The sequence below is a fragment of the Gekko japonicus genome, unplaced genomic scaffold (assembly GCF_001447785.1).
Source record: "Gekko japonicus isolate JY-2015 unplaced genomic scaffold, Gekko_japonicus_V1.1 scaffold790, whole genome shotgun sequence".
Taxonomy (NCBI): domain Eukaryota; kingdom Metazoa; phylum Chordata; class Lepidosauria; order Squamata; family Gekkonidae; genus Gekko; species Gekko japonicus.
In genome coordinates this window covers 390,717-412,351 of record NW_015163626.1, presented here as the reverse complement: position 1 = coordinate 412,351, position 21,635 = coordinate 390,717, and the positions used below count along the sequence as shown (strand labels likewise).

The 21,635-nt window shown below is 49.5% G+C and overlaps 1 protein-coding gene across 2 annotated transcripts in view; it reads right to left on the bottom strand.

Annotated features, from left to right (window-relative positions):
- The window catches only part of SAMD4A (sterile alpha motif domain containing 4A), a 213,297-nt gene that overhangs the window by 5,642 nt on the left and 186,020 nt on the right, over positions 1–21,635 (bottom strand). For both annotated transcript variants that reach the window (XM_015407504.1, XM_015407505.1), the window contains 6 exons: positions 19,780–20,074; positions 16,866–16,951; positions 8,181–8,299; positions 7,094–7,295; positions 4,540–4,666; positions 718–801 (listed from right to left, as the gene is read on the bottom strand). In XM_015407504.1, the coding sequence (XP_015262990.1) occupies positions 718–801; positions 4,540–4,666; positions 7,094–7,295; positions 8,181–8,299; positions 16,866–16,951; positions 19,780–20,074 (913 nt within the window). The remainder of the gene's footprint in view (positions 1–717; positions 802–4,539; positions 4,667–7,093; positions 7,296–8,180; positions 8,300–16,865; positions 16,952–19,779; positions 20,075–21,635) is intronic.

Below are 21,635 nucleotides of genomic sequence, written 5' to 3'. Positions count from 1 at the left end.
TCTGTCTGTCTGTCTGTCTGTCTGTCTGTCTGTCTGTCTGTCTGTCTGTCTGTCTGTCTGTCTGTCTGTCTGTCTGTCTGTCTGTCTGTCTGTCTGTCTGTCTGTCTGTCTGTCTGTCTGTCTGTCTGTCTGTCTGTCTGTCTGTCTGTCTGTCTGTCTGTCTGTCTGTCTGTCTGTCTGTCTGTCTGTCTGTCTGTCTGTCTGTCTGTCTGTCTGTCTGTCTGTCTGTCTGTCTGTCTGTCTGTCTGTCTGTCTGTCTGTCTGTCTGTCTGTCTGTCTGTCTGTCTGTCTGTCTGTCTGTCTGTCTGTCTGTCTGTCTGTCTGTCTGTCTGTCTGTCTGTCTGTCTGTCTGTCTGTCTGTCTGTCTGTCTGTCTGTCTGTCTGTCTGTCTGTCTGTCTGTCTGTCTGTCTGTCTGTCTGTCTGTCTGTCTGTCTGTCTGTCTGTCTGTCTGTCTGTCTGTCTGTCTGTCTGTCTGTCTGTCTGTCTGTCTGTCTGTCTGTCTGTCTGTCTGTCTGTCTGTCTGTCTGTCATTTATCTTGTCATCTATCTATCATCCATCCATCCCCACACCCTGCTTTTCTCCTCAACAGGAACCCCCAGGCAGCTTACCCTCTTTCTCCCAAGAGCCTTGTGAGGCCAACTAGGCAAAGGTCCACAGGAAAACAGGTCAGGGCCGCAGGCGGACCAAGGGGGGGAAAGTAAAGCCTGCCACTTACCACCCAGGGCGTGTTCGGTCATACTGAGGCACAAGGACTCCAGCCTGTTATTAATGTCGGGTTCTGCCACCGGTATCTGGAACTCTGTGGAGACAATGAAAGGGAACACTTGAGGCCAACCGAACGACACTGATGTGGCAGCAGGCCATTCGCCAGGACTTTGTGTTGTTGTTCGGGGGGCATTTAAATTTTTAAGGGGGCAGTTAAGTTACAGTTAATTAAATTAATCTGAATGCCTGTCTTTAAAGGGGGAGGGCTCCGAGCCTGTTTCTAGCCCTTCCTTTTAAGGGGCGGGAGAGTGAACATGTCCATTTTTGGGGGGGGGGGTGGAAACAGCTCCTGGTGAGTCTTTCAAAAGCATTCCCCATGAATATATTAATTTGCATGATTCCCAAGGGCTCATGGGAATGCTTTTGAAAGACTCACCGTGACCTTGGTGGTATACAGGAGGAGGAGGAGATTGGATTTATACACCGCCCTTCACTACCCAAAGGAGTCTCAGAGCGGCTCACAAACTCCTTTCCCCTCCCCTCCCCACAACAGACACCCTGTGAGGTGGGTGGGGCTGAGAGAGCTCTGACACAAACGGCTCTTTTTCGAGGACAGCTCTTGTCAGAACTACGGCTTGCCCAAGGTCACCCAGCCAAACTGGGTGTCAGAGCACCTGCTTGACATACAATAGAAGAACAAGAAGAGATTGGATTTATACCCCGCCCTTCACTACCCGAAGGAGTCTCAGAGCAGCTTACAAACTCCTTTCCCTTCCCCTCCCCACAACAGACATCCTGAGAGGGACGTGGGGCTGAGAGAGCTCTGACAGAAACTGCTCTTGAAGAAGAAGAGGAGATTGGATTCATACCCCGCCCTTCACTACCCAAGGGCGTCTCAGAGCAGCTTACAAACTCCTTTCCCTCCTCCTCCCCACAACAGACACCCTGTGAGGCGGGTGGGGCTGAGAGAGCTCTTGACAGAAACTGCTCTTTTTCAAGGACAGCTGTGCCAGAGCTACAGCTTGCCCGAGGTCATCCAGCCAGGTGCAAGTGGAGGAGTGGGGAATCAAACCCGGTTCTCCCAAATTAGAGTCCGCGCACTTAACCACGACACCAGACTGGAGTCAAAGGAGTCAGTGGGTGCTCTGGCCCCCAAGAGAACCAGGATGGGGACCACTGCTCCGCACTGCACCAAAATCTATGTTCGAAGAATGCGAGGTGGGATTTCCCAGTGTCTGTGGACCGTGGGCACACCCACAGTTTTGAAAACAAACTTGGCGGGTGGGTTTTCAAGCGCCAGATTTCTAAGGCGCGGCCTCACGCTTTCTTCGATGTAGTGTAGCCGTTTGATTTCACCACTGTCGAAGAGGCAGATCATCCACACCTGGATGCCTGGGCACCGATCCACAGCCCGTCTCCCCACAGTGACCCCTCTTGTTCAGAATCATGCCAGCTAATCTGACAAGTGTTAAAATCTCCTCCTCCCTTGGCAGACTCCGAGCGGGCACGACTTGGCTTGCAGCCAGCTGGCACCTGTTCATACTTGAGATGCAAGGGTTTTTCTTTAACGAGCTTTCTGAGAGCCAATGTGGCATAGTGGTTAAGAGTGTTGAACTAGGATCCAGAAGAGCCGGGTTTGCATCTCCACTTGTGCCATGGAAACGGTGGGTGACCTTGGGCCAGTCACACTCTGTCAGCCTAACCTGCCTCACAGGGTTATTTTGAGGCAACAATGGAAGAAGAAGAAGAAGAAGATCAAGAAGAAGAGAAAAGATTGGATTCATACCCCGCCCTCCACTACCCGAAGGAGTCTCAGAGCAGATTACAATCTCTTTTCCCTTCCCCTCCCCACAACAGACACCCTGTGAGGTAGAAGAAGAAGAGATTGGATTTATACCCCACCCTTCCCTACCCAAAGGGGTCTCAGAGCGGCTCACAAACTCCTTCCCCTTCCCCTCCCCACAACAGACACCCTGTGAGGTAAAAGAAGAAGAAGAGATTGGATTTATACCCCACCCTTCACTACCCAAAGGAGTCTCAGAGTGGCTTACAAACTCCTTTCCCTTCCCCTCCCCACAACAGACACTCTGTGAGGTAAAAGAAGAAGAAGAAGAGATTGGATTCATACCCCATGGCCCTCCACTACCCGAAGGAGTCTCAGAGCAGCTTACAATCTCCTTTCCCTTCCCCTCCCCACAACAGAAACCCTGTGAGGTAGGTGGGCCTGAGAGGGCTCTTTCGAGGACTGCCCTTGAGAGAACAGCTCTGAGAGAACTTGTGACTGATCCAAGGTCACGCCAGCAGCTGCATGTAGAGGAGAGGGGAATCAAACCCGGTCTTCCCAGATTAGAGTCTGCGCTCCTAACCGCTACACCAAACTGGCTCCTAACTACTACACGAAACGGAAAGAGGAGGAGGATGGTGTAAGCCACTTCGGGGGCCCGTTGAGTAGAAAGGTGGGGTTAAATGAAGTAAATAAAGAAATGCTAATTTTTGTAGAGATCGATCAAGATGGGTCACCGTGTTGGGTCTGTCTGTAGCAGTAGAAAAGAGCAAGAGTCCAGGAGCACCTTGAAGACTCACAACTTGTGGCCGGGCAAGACATGAGCTTTTGTGAGTCACAGCTCACTTCCTCGGACAGAGGCTAGGATTTGAGTCCATCTGTCCTTATATGCTGGAGAGTAGAGTGATTCCAGACGCCAAAGGACAATATCAGGTGAATGACAATAGTAGGCGTGATTGGATGAGGTGTTTGGGGGGGGGGGGGGGTGGCTGCTTTTGTTATTCACCCGCTATTGTCATTCACCGTACCTGGCCCCACTGTGTGGGTTTTTCAACCTTTGCTCTGTGGGCCAAGTTCAGAGTTAGATAGATGATAGGAGTGCAGGACTATTTGAACTCTCTTTCCTTTCATTTATTAGCTTCAATGGCCAGAGGTCTTAAGCCAAACGTACAAACAGCTACTATAAAATGCATTACATATAATTACAAAATAATCTAGACCAGACATTTTTACACTAAAAACTAATAAACATACTCATAAACAATATTAATAGACAACATTTTATAAGCTTCCACAAATTCTATAAAATCCCATGATATTATGGACATTAGTTTTAGAATTTTAAAATCTGTAAACATAAAACTGCCTACAGCATTTCAAAGCCACTTTAGAAATAGCACTATCGATAGATACTGTGTTTCCCCGAAAATAAGACACTGTCTTATATTTATTTTATCTCAAGAAGACACACTAGGGCTTATACCACAAATGCATAGAAATCCTGCTAGGGCTTATTTTTTGGGTAGGTCGTATTTTCGGGGAAACAGGGTATTTTGCCACCGAGCGAGTCGTTTCAGGGTCCTCATTTGCTAGCAGTATGGTTATCACCCAAGGTTCCATAGGGAGGAGATGTCTATGTAAAATAGGAGTAATCCAACAGGATCTGGGGTCAAGGACTATTTGAATGAATAAAATACGTTCTGTATCCTTGCATTTAGGAAAACTGTATTGTAAAGATCGAATGCCCAGAATGCATTTCCTACAAGGGTTGTTCCTTCTAGAAACGCCAGCATGTAACACTGCTGCCTTCTGGCACGGTGCGTGCAGAGATCAGAGGGTGCGTATAAAAAGCATACAGATCCCGACAACTATGGGGATGGACTTCATCACAAGCCTCCAACTTGGCGGTTTTAAGAGTACGCCTAAAACAAACCTTACTTACGGCACGTCTGAATAACAAAACGCTAACAGGCCTTCCATTTGGTTATCAGTCCTGTGTTTGAAGAGAAGGTTACCATCAGGAAAGGGAAGAAATGGGGCGGGGCCTACCTGGTTGCTGAAACATGAGCATCGTTTGCGGAGAAGTGTGGACCGGCAGCGAGCGGGTTCTCTGGACCGAACTGTGGGTTCTGCTGGGCATGCTGTTGCTTCCTCCAGGATTTGCAAACCAAAGGTTCTGCGGGGGAGAGGGGGAGGGGGGGAAAGATGTGTTAATGGAACTATAAGGACCTAGAAAATTGCTTCAAAAACACAGGCAACGCTGGAAACCCATCACATGGCACTGATAAGGTATTTTTCGGGTATATTTTTGGCTCAGGTAGATCCGAATGCATGTGCCCTTGTGCTACGCGGTGGGACAAGTTAAACTGTACAAATAGTAAAGCCAGTGTCCCTTGGCAAGAGCCTCTCAATGGCTGGATTCTCACCTCGTTTTCTTTCTCCATCACTAACCATTGCAAGAGAACATTAGGGATGTGCATTCGGTTCGGACGAAATGGGGAAAAAAACCCGAATAATGCCTATTCGGCATTATTCAGGCCTGCTTAAAGCCGAATCAGATTCTCTAATCGGATTCGGCTGGACGAACAGGGATTCCCTGAATGGATGCTGTATATTCGACATCCATTTGGGGAATCCCTTTGCTGGGCAAGGGGAAGGCACGGGGAGGCATTTAAATGCCTGCCCGCACCTTCCAGGGCCTCCCCTGGCTCACCCGCTTTTGCAGGCGGGCCGTGGAAGGCGCAGGGAGACATTTAAATGACTCCCTGCTCCTTACAGGTTCTCCTGATTTTCCCCGCGGTTTCGTGATCCTGAAAAAACAGGATCACGAAACCACGGGGAAAATTGGGCGAGGCCGCGGGTCAAAATGTGGCCACGCGTCTTCGAGTGGGAAATTGACCGATAAAAGTGGGGCAAAGGGAGTTGCGACCGTGGTGCAGCTCTTGTGTGAAATTGGTCTTAGTTCTGAACGCATCAGTGAGTGTGAGACCCACCCTCTCTCCCTTCCCCTGAAGCTTCCCCCCGCCACAGCGCTCCTCGCCCCCTTGATAGGACCCCTTTAGAGCACGGACGAGACGAAAACAGGAAATACCTGGAGAGTGTTCTGGCCGGGCCCCGTCTTCGTTTTGTCTCTCTTTCGATCTTTTTTTTTTTTTTAATTGAAAAGGATCCAGTTTTGTCAGATGAAAGGAGCTGGGAAGATGACTCGAAATGAACCTGTGGCAGCTAGGTAATTAAAGCTGCTCTCTTGAATGGAAAGAAAATTTATCTATATCTACTTTTTTTTTTTGTTGTCATCTCAGCCGACTTAAGGTGACCCCTCATGGGGTTTTCAAGGCCAGAGGCGTTCAGAGGTGGTTTGCCGTTGCCTGCCTCTGCGCAGAAACCCTGGCTTTCCGATTAGAGTTGCTAGCCCCCAGGTGGGAGCGGGGGGCGGGGGAGTTCCAATTTCATGGGCTTCTGCCCACCCCTGACTGCCACAACCTGGCGCGACTCCCCAGCATGATGACGTCACATGGAAATGATGTCATCACACTGGGGACATTGCATGGCGACACACTGGTATTTGGGGCAAAACTCGATGGTTAACAACGCTGGAGTGATTTGTTTGGAGGCCTCGGCCTAAGGTTGCCAGGTAGTGCCTGACAACTAGCGGGAGGATTGTGGGGGACAAGACAGCATCCCAGGAAACCCTATGGTAAGATTACTATAGAGTTTCTGGTGATTGTTAGAGACACCTTGGTCACTTCCGGGTCATTCTAGGAATCGTCAGGAACTCTGTGATCAGAACTTCCTGTAAGTCGATCAGGCCTTGTTTCTCTTTCTAGTTTTGTTCTCCCCAGGAGAGTCGTGCCTGGTCCGGCCCCAATTTCCACTTGCCGATCAGCTGAGCATCGGCGGCTAAGGACGGCAACTGGCTGGAGGTCTCCCACCATAAGCGGGCAAATGGGAACCCTACTTCAGCCTCTGGCGAAGCCAATCAGCAGCCTCTTCTGCTATTCCAAACAAGGCACACCCACTCCCTCCCAGGCCACTTGCGAACCAGCCAAGCTCCTGGGTTATCAGTGGAAGTGGCACAAGCCCAGGAGGGAGGCCAGTCATCTTCCGGACTGCTGATGCCTGGGAGCGAACCCAGACCTGATGCTGCCTTGGCACCCTCCCCACTGTGCTGCCACAAATGCTCGCTTGGGTACCTTGGCTGGAGAACTGGCCCTTGCAGGTTCCTCGGATTGGCCATTGTTGACACTCCTTAATCCATTGCCTCGAGTTCAAGTTCAGAGGCTCTTCCATTTTGTCATTTCCCTTGATTTTTTGTTCCGCACACGTTTTGCTCCCTCTAGTGGACAATTCGGTATTACACCACTTTATGTCCGGCATAAGAACATACAGTTTTAAATCTGCAGAAAGATATGCTGGAAATAAAGCAGTCTTACATCGAATCAACCAGTAGAGGGAGCAAAACACATATGCAAAGGAAAGCCCCCCACCAAGCAACAGGAACACCCAACCGAGGACAAAGAATGTGGGAAAACTCCAGGATGCCTCTTGCCCGGCCGTCTCTGACTACGCTATGGAGCGTTGTGCCCCCCAGCCAGATACAAACCTGCCTTCCTTGTTTCAGGATGGTGGGGTTGGTGGCTGCGTTGCGCTGGGCGGCTCCCAGAAGCCCACTGGGGCCTATCAGGCCCAGCCTTGTAGTGGGAAGATTCCGGGAGGGGATTTGGAACTGGCGGGGGTTCCGCCTGCCCATTCCTGCACCGACAGATCCAGCTGTTGGTAAGGAGCTTGACTGGCCAAATCCTCGGCTAAAGGGAAGGGGGAAGACAGAGAGACGGGGAAAGAGAGTGATGAAATTGACCGGTGAGTACCATTTTTTCAGAAAGAAGAAATTGACCAGTGACAACCATTTCATAAATCCAAAATTTATGCATGCATGCAACAAGCCCCACCCCCTGCTCCCAGCAGCCCTCAGTTGGAGCAAGAAGCAGCCAGGTAAGCTGCAGAGCCCTCCCCGCCCCGGTCCAAAACAAGCCAGTGGCACCTTTAAGACCAAGTTTTATTCAAGTACAAGCTCTCCCTCCTCTGCGAGGACAGATCTGCACGTTTCCCCCCCCCCCAATAGCTAGCAATCCAAAACAGTCCAGTGGAGCCTGAGCGGTGGGTGTTGCCTTCTGACACACTTTTGGTGATGTCAGGGGGTATGGCATATGCAAATGTGTTATGCTAATGAGTTATGCTAATGAGCTCCTGCACCACTTTTTCTCCGAAATGACCCCTGTTGATTTACATTAGAATGACCTGTTGATTTCCATTCCACATTGGTCCATCTTGCAGGACTTAACCCCTTTTAGACAAAGGGCAATCTGGTTTGGGCCAGACCACTTCTTTGTCGTGGGAGTTCAGAGCCTTTCCCAAGTGCCCAAGGGAGGTCTCTGATTGATCCTGTGGGCCTTCAGTTTCCACTGTAGACTGAAAACAATGGGAAATCTAGTATTTTTGGGAGAGGGACTGCCCAGTTATTAGGTTTTCTGTCTCTCACCTCTTATCCCCCCCCTCCTTTCCCCCCCCCCCCCCCCGATCTCTCGCCTCAGCACCACGACACTGGAGGCACCGGGCACGCCGTGGCAGCACCGCTTCACCCCCCCTCGCCCGTCTGTTTCCAAACCTCAGCGCCGAAGCCCCAAACCTACGCTCTTTGCTGTCGATATCCCGACAAGTCTAGGATGGATTTCCGAGGGAAAGACCGGAAGAGTTTTTGCACCTGCTGTTTCCATGACAACAGCCGTTTCTTCTGCGTCTCTGTAAAGGCCTGCCCCCGAAAGAGAGAAGAGATAAAGTGAGGTCTTCTTTAAAAAAATAAAAAGGTATCGTGGGTTATGAATGATACACCGGGGGGGGGGGGGGGGATAGGAAACAAGTTGCCTAAATCAATAAATTAAATGGCAGTGGGCAGGGGATGAGTATGAACTTACCGGAAAGTTCTAAGGGAGCTGCTGCCCAACAGTGTGGACCGAGACGACTAAAGAACATCAGAAGAGCCCTGCTGGATCAGACCAGTGGTCTATCTAGTCCAGCATCCTGTCTCACACAGCGGCCAACCAGTTCCTCTGGAGGGTCAACAACAGGCATAGAAGGTTCACTAGAACATCAGAAGAGCCCTGCTGGATCAGACCAATGGTCCATCTAGCCCAACCTCCTGTCTTACACGGTGGCCAACTGGTTCCTCTGGAGGGCCAACAACAGGGCAGAGAGGCCGAGGCCGTCCCCTGATAAGAACATCAGAAGAGCCCTGCCAGATTAGCCCAGCATCCTGTCTCACATAATGGCCAACCAGTTCCTCTGGAAGGCCAACAACAGGGCAGAGAGGCTGAGGCCTTCCCCTGATAAGAACATAGGAAGAGCCCTGGTGGATTAGACCAGTGCTCCATCTAGACATAAGAACATAAGAGACACCAATGTTGGATCAGGCCAAAGGCCCATCCAGTCCAACACTCTGTGTCACACAGTGGCCAGAAATACCAGTGCCACCAGGAGGTCCACCAGTGGGGCCAGCATCCTGTCTCACACATTGGCCAACCAGTTCCTCTGGAGGGCCAGCAACAGGGACAGAAGCTTCACTAGAACATAACAAGAGCCCAGCTGGATCAGACCAATGGTCCATCTAGTCCAGCATCCTGTCTGACACAGTGGCCAACCGCTTCCTCTGGAGGGCCAACAACAGGGCAGAGAGGCCGAGGCCTTAAACATTACAACATAAGAGAAGCCATGTTGGATCAGGCCAGTGGCCCATCCAGCCCAACGCTCTGTGTCACACAGTGGGCAATACCCAGGTGCCATCAGGAGGTCCACTAGCAGGGCCTTCCCCTGATGTTGCCTCCTGGCACTGGGATTCAGAGGTAGACTGCCTCTGAACATGGCTCAGACACAGGCCTAGGGTTGCCAACTCCAGGATGGGAAGTTTCTGGAGATCTGGGGGAGGAGTCCGGGGAAGTGGGTGTGATCCCACAGAATCTGTCCTCCAAAGCAGCCAACTTCTCCAGCGGAACTTATCTCTGTAGTCCGGAGATGCTGTAAATCCAGAAGAACTCCAGGCCCCACCTGGATGTGGCAACCGCAGGTACAGCTGGTGGGCATGGGATCGCTGGCCGCTTTCTCCTGAGCTGCCACACCCCTCCAGCTGGGTCTGAGCCCACTGGCCTCATCAGGTCACGCCTGGGCCGTTCTTTACACTCCAGTCCATTCTCCGTACCCATTTTTTTCACCACTCAAAATGTGCTAGCTGGAAGAAGCTGAGCTTTTAAGACGAGGCTGAGAAAATCAGGACCGGGGAGGGGTGGAAACAGAAATAACTATATTTCCAGTAGGCTTGACCCGACCAATTACCCCCTTGGAGGAGAATAAATTGAGTCTCGGGCAGTTTCTTGCATGTAGGTCACGCAGAGGAAGACCCTACGAACCAAGGGCTTGACCTGCAGGGATACTGCAGACCTGATGACATGTTCTTGACAGTCCGGGGGGGGGGGGGGGTGGGGGGGGCGCACCTATGACAGCCTCTCTGGAACCATTGACCCCAATTATCTCCATTTTGGCAAGCAAGCAGAACGTTTTTTTCCAGCCGGTTCCTCCCAATACAGTGAATCCGTATTCCAGGGGGTTTTAAAACAGACAGGGGCGAGAAGGGCGGAATGGCGAACGACCATTCGGATGGTTTCAAATGCTGGCTGGGACTCACAAAGCTACTTCCAGAAAGCTCACGGAAGTCCGCTGGGGACGTTCTTGTTTTTCTATGCTGGGGAAAGATGCCTGGATGGAGGCCTTGGAGAGATGATGCTACTCAGCGGAGATCATTCTGAGGCAGGGTGGGCCGATGGGTCTGTTCTGTGTGTATTGGCTTTCTGATGTCACGTGAGAACGTAGGAATTGCCCTACAGGATCAGAGCGATAGTCTGTCTAGTCCAGCCTCCTGTGTCACACAGTGGCCAACCAGTTCCTCTAGAGGGCCAACAACAGGGCATAGAGGCAGAGGCCTTCATGAGAACATCAGAAGAGGCCTGCTGGATCAGACCAGTGGTCCATCTATTCCAGCATCCTGTCTCACACAGTGGCCAACCAGTTCCTCTGGAGGGCCAACAACAGGGCATAGAGGCCGAGGCCTTCATAAGAACATCAGAAGAGCCCTGCTGGATCAGACCAGTGAGGGTCCATCTAGTCCAGCATCCAGTCTCACACAGTGGCCAAGCAGTTCCTCTGGAGGGCCAACAACTGGGCAGAGGGGCTGAGGCCTTCCCCCTGATGTGGCCTCCTGGCCCTGGGATTCAGAGGCTTAGTGCCTCTGAATGTGGAGGTTCCCTCTCAGTCACCAGGGCTAGTAGCAAGCTGAGCCCGGCAGTCAATACCGTGTCCGTCATTTCCAGTCTGTTTTTAGTGCATGTGCAATCACCTGTGTTACACCAAGCCCCATTTTCTCTCCAGCCTGGGCGCATTCATTTCAGGGATCTTTGGGAGCAAACTGGTGGTGGTGGTTGTTCTTTATTCTTATCCATTTATTTATTAAATTTCTAACCCGCCCTCCTGCCGAAGCGGCTCATGGCGGCTTACATAAAGTCTTAAAACCAACGTACAATATAAAACCAGCAAAACAACACAAAATATCATTCCGTAAGAATTCCAATAAATACAGTTCAACTATTTAAATACGATGGCATCGTATCATAAAATACAAGTGTTATAAAGCCCTCTGAAGCCATATATGGTCAGGGACCTACTTACCTAAGGGACCACCTTTCCCCACGTTCCCCAGAGAGCACTAAGATCGGGGTCCGAAAACCGTCTGGCCCCTCCAGGCCCTAAAAAAGCCAGGCTAGCCATGACGAGGGCCAGGGCCTTTTCTGTGGCGGCCCCTTACTGGTGGAATGAGCTCCCAGATGACATCAGGGCCCTGTGGGACCTTTACACTCCCGCAGGGCCTGTAAAACGGAGCTCTTCCATCAGGCTTTCAATACTATGGCCCTGGTCCCAATATCGGCACCAAATTAATAACCAAAAGGCTGGCAAGAACCCAGACTATGGTGGCAGTTGACAATCTGGATGTCGAGAGAACGCCGCCATAATTGATTAGCACTTATGCTTACTAGCTCCTATGATCTTATACGTCATGATTTTTATTTAAATCTTGTGTTTTAATATATTTTGCTGTTTTAACACACACACACACGTTCTGTAAGTCGCCCTGAGCCTGCCTTGGCAGGGAGGGCGGGATACAAATTAAACAAACAACAGCAACAGGAACAACAGGAACAACTTTATTGTTGTTGTTGTTATTATTATTATTAGATTTATATCCTGCCCTCCCTGCCAAGGCAAGCTCAGGGCGGCTTACACAGTATTTATTGCACAGATAAAACAGAAAATTGCATAGTCAAGGGGGTTGCATACCTTTCACATACTGTAAAAGCCTGGTTAGAGTGGGACTGGCGGTGAGAGGACAGACCTTGGTACAGTAATGTAACTCGTGGTGGTGGAAGGGGACTTACGGAGGCCCCACAGGGTTTGCAAGGCAAGAAATGAACAGAGGCGGTTTGCCGTTGCCTGCCTCTGTGTAGAAACCCTGGGCTTCCTTGGTGGTCTCCCATCCAAGTACTCACCAGGGCGGACCCTGCTTAGCTTTTGAGAGCTGACGAGATCCATCTAGCCTGGCCCGTCCAGGTCAGGGCAGTGTAATTGATAGGGATTTTTTCCCTCCCTCACCTTGGTTGGAAGCAAACAAGGGAAGAGGGTGGAAATGGCCTTTCATGAGACTTTGGGTCCAGGGGGAAGATTTCCCTCAATACCCAAAGATTTTAAGCACCAGTTGCATTTAAGCTACACTCCTAGCAAAAAAAAAATGAAACTAGCAAATGCCACCAGTTCACCTCAAAGAGAGGAAATTTGCCTTGAGCTTCCCAGAAGGACAGTCGGTAATTCACAGTCAAGAAGGCAGTAAAATGCGAGGCCTGATCTCTAATGCAAACTCTGGAAAACTGAAGATGACACCCTTAATGCTTAGCTTCCTTTGAAAGCCATAAATAATACCCCCCCCCCCAGCTAGTCCTCACGGTTGCAGGAAACACGCTAGCACAGGATCCTCTGATCTTGGCTACAGGACAGCACCAGGTTCTCTGATCATCGCTATATGACCACACTGTGTTGGGATCCCAAGCATCGAGAATAAATCCACGTTTTAAAAGCAAGATTTTATTTCAAAGCATTGGAAGATACTCAAACACGTTCTTTGTTAGAACTGACTACAAACGGTTAGGGCAAGCATAATAAAGGGATTTGAAACAGGTACATAACCAATAGGTCACCTTCCCGCTGGCGGGTAAGCTAAAACGGGTTCGCGCTCATTCCCTGAGAACCAGGCTATCTCCAGACATAACACAGGTGCAGTTCCCAGGCTCTAAAAGCAACAAGCTGGCAGTGAAGCGAACTCCCCCAATACATCCTCCAGTTGTTTGGCTTAGGCATTACAGCAGAAGAGAATACTAGCGAACAGGCAGGGGGGGGGTGAGCAACTGTACAAAGACACAAACAACACAGAACACCATGGCAGCTTGCTGACACACTGGAGTATCTGGTCCTGACTGTATGACAGCTCTGGATTCTCTGGTCTTGGCTATATATCAGCGCCAGATTCTCTAATCTTGGCTATATGACAGCACCAGTTCTCTGATTTTGGCTATAGGACATCACTGGATTTTCTGACCTTGCAGCTAAAAATAGCACCAGATTCGCTGATCTTGGCTATATGACAGCGCCAGATTCTCTGATCTTGGCTATATGACAGCACCAGATTCTCTTATTTTGGCTACAGGACATCACTGGATTTTCTGATCTTGCCACTAAAAATAGCACCAGATTCTCTTATCTTGGCTATATGACAGTACTGGATTCTCTGATCTTGGCTATAGAACAGCACCAGATTCTCTGGTCTTGGCTACAGGATAGTGGCAGATTCATTGATCTTGGCTATATGAGTGCTGGATTCTGTGATCTTGGCTATAAGACAGCGTCGGAGTCTCGATATTGGCTATAGCATACTACTGGAGTCTCTGATCTTGGCTACAGGACAGCGCCGGAGTCTCTGATCCTGGCTACAGGACCGCAATATGCTAAAGACACAAAGGTGCCCGCTGTGAAGCGCAACAGAAAACCTCGGGCAAGTTTTGGGGGCAGCCTGGGAGCAATCAGAGACCGTGTCCCGCTGTTGCCAAGCAACCAAGAGAGGCTCAGAGGAGCCGTCAAAGAGGCCGGTGAGCTGGGAGAATGGAAGCCGCACGCAGGGATGGGGCCGTTGTCCAAGCGGGTGTGCGTGGGAGGGGGAAAGCAGCACTGGGCAGGGAGCCTGCTAATTCATCCTCTTAAAGAAAAGAAAAGGTGGCAATGCAATTTATTCAGACAAGATCACCAGCTATTGGGGAAGGGGAGGGTCTGATTGCTGAGGATTTGCTAGGAAACAGGGACCTGGAAATGTGATAAACTGTGACAAACGAGTGAGTCTTGTTAGCTTATTTATTTGTCTGTATATGTGTGTGTTAAATACCCTCAGGCGGGGTCATTTCCTGCAGGACCGCACAGGAGCGGAGCTCCGGCAGTAAGGAGCTTTTGTCTTCCTTCCTTCCTTCCTTCTCTCATTCTTTCCCTTTCCCTCTTTATTTCCTACTCTCCCTCTTTCTTTCCCTTTCCCTCCTTCTTTCCTTCTCTTTCTTTCCCTCCCTCCTTCCTTCCTTCCTGCCCCCCCCCCGCTAGCAATCCAAAACAGTCCAGTGGCACCTTTAAGGCCAAGGTTTATTCAGGTACAAGCTCTCCCTTCTCTGCTAGGGCAGATCTACACGTCCCCCCCCCCAACAGCTCGCTATCCAAAACAGTCCCGTGGAGCCTGAGCGGTGGGTGTTGCCTTCTGACACACTTCCGGTGATGTCGGGGGGTGTGGCATATGCAAATGTGTTATGCTAATTAGTTATGCTAATGAGCTCCTGCACCTCTTTTTCTACGAAATGACCTGTCCTCAGGTCACTTCTGACTTAAGGCAAGCCTATGAATTAACATCCTCCAAAATGTCCTAAAATTAACAGCCTTGCTCAGGTCTTGCAAACTGAGGGGCGTGGCTTCCTTTTTTTTTTTTTTTTAACCACTTTCATTTTCATAACAAACAAACATAAAATTGGGGTACAACATTTCAATCTTTCTTTTCCTCTATTAAACTACCTCATACATTAACTAAATATGGGCCCCGTTCACACGGCAAATTTGCCGTGGGAGAGCCACGGGTGGTGGGCGGATTATCCGTGCGCAATCACACCCCAACATCTGGAAAGTGGAGCGCAACCGTGACCAACCCGTGGCTTACTGACGAAAGCGCGCAATAAAAAAGTAGTACCACCAAAGTACTGGCAAACGGTTTGCCACGGGCTGCCTCCGGATGCCTGCGGTGTGATCGTGCTGGCGTGTGGCTTTCCCCTCCGGCCCCTCGTTTACGTGCCGGCGCCGAGGGAAGGACCCGTGGTGTGCCGCCGGCGCATCTGATCACATAATCATGGATCAAACTGCGCCGGGGCAATTTGCCACGCCTCCCCCCCGCGATATCCGGCCCGTGTGACCGGGGCCCTATATCATTTTCCCACCTACTGTTATCATACAATATTTGCAAATATAGAGGTGTACAGTTTCTTTCATTCTGCTAATATAGATTTTGTCTAAACATATTGTTAAGTTCTTTCTAGGCATAGTTCTTTATTTTCTTCTGGATATTAATGTAACGGTCTTACTCCATTATCAATCTCAGAAATTCCCTCAGAAATTTCCCGTCCCTTTTTGTAGCTTTCCTCTTCTTGATTTTCTTATTTCTCCTCTTAAGTTTTAAAGTCTTAATCCTGTGTCTTTTCCCCCTTCTAAGTGTAGAAATCTTCTTAGTATAAACATCTGTACTCAATCTTTAGAATATTTTGTGGATCCAAGTGTTGGTTTCTTTTGTCTCTCTGAGGTGAGGGCTGTTGGCTTCTTTGAGGGAGTCCATCCGTCTCAGGTTGGGGCTTCCTCTTCCCCACTGACTTTAACTTTTCCTAGCGTTATTGTCTTTTTGTGCAGTTATTTATGTATAACTATCCACATTGGGACTAAGAATCCCAACTTCAAGTACAGGCTAAGGGGGTCTAAACTCGAGGTCGCAGTGGATAGCTCAATGAAAGTATCGAGTATGGTGCAGCGGTGATAAGGGCAAACTCTATGTTAGGGATTATTAGGAAAGGGCCTGAGAACAAAAAAGCTGAGATTTTAATGCCCCTGTATAGATCTATGGAGGAGCTGCGGTGGCTCGATTGGTTAAGACGCTGAACTGCAGGCTGTGGAAGGCCGGTAGTTCAGCAGTTCGAGACCCAAGTGCGCCGCATGACGGAGTGAGCTCCCGTCTCTAGTTCCAGCTCCTGCCAACCTGGCAGTTCGAAAGCAAGAAATTGCAAGTAGATAAATAGGGACCACTTCGGTGGGAAGGTAACAGCGTTCCGTGCGCCTTGGTGTTTAGTCATGCTGGCCACATGACCACGGAAACGTCTTCAGACAGCGCTGGCTCTTCGGCTTTGAAACAAGAGATGAGCACCGCAACCCTAGAGTCGGATTCGACTGGCTTTCGAGCCTTTACCTTTTTATAGATCTATGGAGCGGCCTCATTTGGAGTCCTGTGTCCAGCAACCTGCCTCACATGGTGCTCAACCAGTTCTGCTGGATGGCCAACAACAGGGTGCAGAGGCCAAGGCCTTCCCCTGATGTTGCCTCTTGGATCTGCGATTCAGAGGTTTAGTGACCCTGAATGTGGAGGTTCACCTCAACCACCAGGGCTAGAGCCACTGATACTTATCCTCCATGAATCTGTCTAATCCTCTTTTAAAGCTGTTTATTCATGTGTCCATCAATACATCCTCTGGCAGTGAATACCATCTCTCTCCAATGCTCCCTCTAAGCTGTGGAGTCTTGTGAGCAAAAATTCTACTCTGTGAGCTACTGGCATTAAAGTTGTGAGCGAGCCATTTGGCTGCTGCATAAATCAGTTTGTTCTGGAGTCTTCCCTTCCTGAACTAAGACAAAAAAATGTGTGAGCTGGAGGCTAAAAAACGGTGAGCTAGCTCACACTCACTCAGCTTAGAGGGAACACTGTCTCTCTCTCTCTCTCTGTGAAGTCATATTTCCTTTTGTCCGAAATACTGGCTTGCAATTATTTCTGTAAACGCCCCCCCCCAACGAACATTTTATCCATGCTAAAATTGTGCCTCTGGTTTTTAAGCAGTATGGAGGGAGAAGAGAAGAATGCAAGTTTTGCAAAGATCTGCCCTTAAGTTACTCACCTCATGAATTAGGCATTTGTCTATGAGCTGTAAATAGGAGCTTATGTTCTCCTCATCCGGTCTGGAGACAAGGAGCTGGGTACACACTGCAAAAAAATTTTTAAAAGAGGAGGATGGGGAAGGGAGAGAGAGAAGCGGAAGGAGCCGTTTAGTCACTGGGGGACTCGGCATCAGCTTGACCCTTTAATTTAAGAATGGACTCAAACAATAATTCCTCCCGCCCCGTGCAGTGTGACATGAAGAAGGGTATGACTATGAATGGAGCAACCCTCCAGAGAGCCGCAGACACACAGAGCCTGCATTCCATTCATGCCTTTCTGCGTTTCGCTCCATATTTTGCTCTCTCTCGTCGCAGCGTCAATCTGGAATAAATCCATTTAAATCTATTTATAAAAAAAGAAGCAGCTGAGAGAGACCACTGGAATAAGTCAGGTGTAGGGGTGTGCAACCCCCCCGTTTTTTCCGATTCAGGTCTATTGGAGCCAAAAAATATCTGTATCCCCGAACATTCCCCAGGACCAGTATTGGTATTGTATTGGTATTCGGGTAAATATTTGGGAAATCGGAATTTATTCAGCTCCACTATAACCTATTGGAACCGTCCCCATAGGGTATAATGGAGAATTTCACTTGCCAAGTCTTACCACCACTGCTTAAAGTTTAAGCCTTCAGTTCACTCGCCAAGTCGCATCACCGCGGTGGCATGACTTGGCGAGTGAACTGACAAGTCTAGCCGCACCCAACTAAAAGCCAATTAATATCAGTTTTTATTCGGGTGTGGTTATTTCGGTAGCCGGATCAGATTGTCTGATCTGTATTTGGCTGAATAGATACCTGAAATGACATTTTATGTATCATTTCAGGGGGCAGTCATGTTGGTCTTTAGTAGAACATTTAGATTTCGGGTCCAGTACCACCTTGGAGAGACTGACAATATTTCTGGGGTATAAGCTTTTGAGAGTTAGAGTTCCCTTTGTCAGATAAGAACATAAGAACATAAGAGAAGCCAACGCTGGATCAGGCCAATGGCCCATCTAGTCCAACACTCTGTCACACAGTGGCCAAAAATAGCAGGTACCATTGGGAGGTCTGGCAGTGGGGCCTTGACACTAGAAGCCTGTTGCCCCCCCCCCCCAGGCACCAAGAATACAGAGCATCACTTGCCCCAGTCTGAGAGTTCCTCTCAGAAGTTTATACCCCCCCCCCCAGAAACCAACCAGATTTTCAGGATATAAGGTTCCGAGAATCAAAGATATCTGATGAATGGAGCTTTCACTGTTGGAAGCTTATAGAATGAATGTCTTGTCTGTCTCTAAGGTGCTACAGGACTTGAATCTAACCATTTTATTCATGCGTTTTGACTACTGAGCTACAGACCTTAACTAGCTGATGGAAACAAAGGCCTGACTTGCAGGGTCAAGTTACTTCAAATGGATTGATGAACATAAGAAGAGCCCTGATGGATCAGGCCAGTGGTCCATCCAGTCCAGCATCCTGCCTCACACCCAATGGCCGACCAGTTCCTCTGTAGGGCCAACAACAGGACAAAGAGGCCGAGGCCTTCCCCTGATGTTGCCTCCTGGCTCTGGGATGCAGAGGCTTACAGCTTCTGAATTTGGAGGTTCCCCTCAGTCCCCATGGCTAGTAGCCATAGAAGAAGAAGAGAAGACGAGATTGGATTTATACCCCGCCCTTCCCTACCTGAAGGAGTCTCAGAGCAGCTTGCGATCTCCTTTCCCTCCCCCTCCCCACAACAGACACCCTGTGAGGCAGGTGGGGCTGAGAGAGCTCTCTCGAGAACTGCTTGTGAGAGAACAGCTCTGAAAGGACCTGTAACTGACCCAAGGTCACACCAGCAGCTGCATGGGGAGAAGTGTCGAATCAAACCCAGTTCTCCCAGATTAGAGTCTGCGCTCCTAACTACTACACCAAACTGGCTCTCTTATCCTCCGTGAATCTGTCTAATCCCCTTTTAAAGCTCTTTATTCTTATTCACTGCATCCTCTGGCAGCAAATTCCACATTTTAATCACTCTCTGTGATTCAGTGCTGCTACTGAATCTACTTTCCCCAAACCACGGGGGACAGTAAGGGCAGAGCAGGCCAGACCTCGGGGACAGCTCTTTGGCCAAGCCACCCGAACAACTGAACCCATGGAGCCGTTCCACCACATGAACACCTTAGACTGGCAGTTTCCCATCACCTCCTGCCTGGTTCTTTTTTAACTGGGGATGCCGGGGACTGAACCTGGAACCGTCTGCATGCCAAGCAGAAGCCCTACCACTGAGCCAAGGCCTTTCTACTCGGAGATACAGAACAAAGGCAAAGACAATACGGACAAGACCCAGCAATTCAAAGAGGCTCCTATAGTGACGACCAGGGCTATTTTTGGGCAGGAACGCACAGGAACAGAGTTCCGGCTGGCTCCCAAGTTGGCCACGCCCAGCAGGAACTCATTAGCATAATAGGCCACACCCAACAGCAGAAACTCATTAGGATTGGCTACATTCGGGGTGTGTGGCCTAACATGCAAAGGAGTTCTTGCTACCAAAAAAGGCCCTGGGTTTTGACAACAAACAAGGTAAACAGAATAAGAAGGGAAAGGTGGATGTCTCTGGATGAGCACACTTCTGGTAACATGGGGGTGCGGCCTAATGTGCTAATGAGCTGTGCTGGCAGGGGTGTGGCCCAATATGCTAATGAGTTCCTGCTGTTGAGTGTGGCCTATTACGCTAATGAGTTCCTGCTGGGCTTTTTCTACAAAAAGAGCCCTGGACGACTGCGATTAAAGCTGGCGACGTCAACTCGGTTCGATCCCCATACCTGAATCAATGTTCATCCACCCGTCTTCCCCGGATTCAACATGGCCGACAAGTGACAGGAGTAGAAGCAGAGGAAACGAAACGGCGACCCACCTTTCCCCATCACCTTTGTAAACTGTCCCGGGATGTCACCTTCCGGTAGAGGGGCCCCTCCGGATTCTCCCTCGCAGCCCGGCAAGTGGTGATGTTGCATCCCCCCCGAGGCGGAGTCCTTGCAGTCCGACCCTTGGCCCTCTGAGCTGATCAGGGAGCCCGGGTGACGGGGCTCGGGGTCCCGGCCGTGCTCGTCCACCGTCGAGTTGCACGAAGAGTACGCTTTGATCGGGGTGAGGATCATCTGGTGAAGCTCCTGGAGGGGGACGCGCAGGTTGCCTCCTTCCAGGATGTCCTGGAGGTCGTGCAAACGCTGAGATGTTAGTACCTGAGATCCCACATCGTTCTTCATCCTGTTCCTGAGATTGTTTGTGCCAGCCAAGGAGTCCTAGACTCGGAAAGGGGCCCTAGAGCTAGTTTCGTGTAGTGGTTAAGTGCGCGGACTCTTATCTGGGAGTGCCGGGTTTGATTCCCCACTCCTCCACTCGCACCTGACTGGATGACCTTGGGCAAGCCATAACTCTGGCACAGCTGTTCTTGAAAAAGAGCCGTTTCTGTCAAGAGCTCTCTCAGCCCCACCTCCCTCACAGGGTGTCTGTTGTGGGGAGGGGAAGGGAAAGGAGTTTGTAAGCCGCCCTGAGACACCTTCGGGTAGTGAAGGGCGGGGTACAAATCCAATCTCTTCTCTTCTTATTATTCCAGCTCTCTGGCTCCATACTGGGAAGCCAAAGCTAGACTACTGCCAACAAATGGCTGTCCGTGCCTCTCCTTGAAGACCTCATACATGGAGCTGCCTTCTATTGAATTAAACCTAGAGATGTGAAGGCCTGGGGAAAAAAACGGGAAAATTCGGGGGGGGAAATGTTTCCCCCCTGTTTTTTCTCTGAAGCCTTTTTAAATTTTTTTCCGAAAAATTGGAAAAATTGAAAAAAGAAGAGAAAAGGGAAAAAATGATTATGGAACGTTTTATTTTAACACGATGAGTAAAATATTTGAAGACAAGGTGTTCAAATATTTTCCAAATCATTTGTAAAAATACATATGGTATCCGATGGATCTAATTTCTGTGCACTGAGGACAAGCAAGTTCTAGGTTACCAACTGAACTCTCCAATGCAAGAACAAGATGCATTTCTTCCTTTAGGAGGTGCTAGTGTCACAAGAAAAGAAAAAGGTTTCAGTTTTGTTTTTGCATGTGGATGGGTATCCTGTTTGTAATAATTGTTTGGATACACTATATTTTTAATATGCTAGTTGTGATAACTTCATGCCAAGTAAAAATGTCCATAGTCATATTTTATGTTCCTAAAGTAACAGAATGACTTTCAGTCTGGAAAAGAAAAAAGAAGCGCCAATGTAGCACTTTTTCAATTTTCCCAAAAATTTCTGTTTTTTTCGGGGTTTTTTCCCCGAGTTTCAGAATTTCCAGAAAGTTTACATCTCTAATTAGACCATTGGTCTATCAAGGTCAGTACTGTCTACGCAGACTGGCAGCGGCTCTCCAGGGTCTTGGGCAGAGGACTTCCACATCACCTCTTAGCCCTTCCAATTGGAGATGCCAGGGATTGAACCTGGGACCTTCTGCATACCAAGCACAGGCTCTTCCACTGAGCCACAGCACCTCCTTTAATAAATTAAGCTATCTTATACTGAATCATACCACTGGTCTATCAAAGCAAGCATTGACTCAGACGGGCAGCAGCTCTCCGGGGTCTCTGGCAGAGGTCCTTCCCATCAGCCACTGCCTGGTCCTTTTTAAAATGGAGATGTCGAGGACTGAACCTGGGACCTTCTGCATGCCAAGCAGAAGCTCTTCCACTGAGCCACGGCCCCTAGCCAGTGTGAGAGAGCCCATCC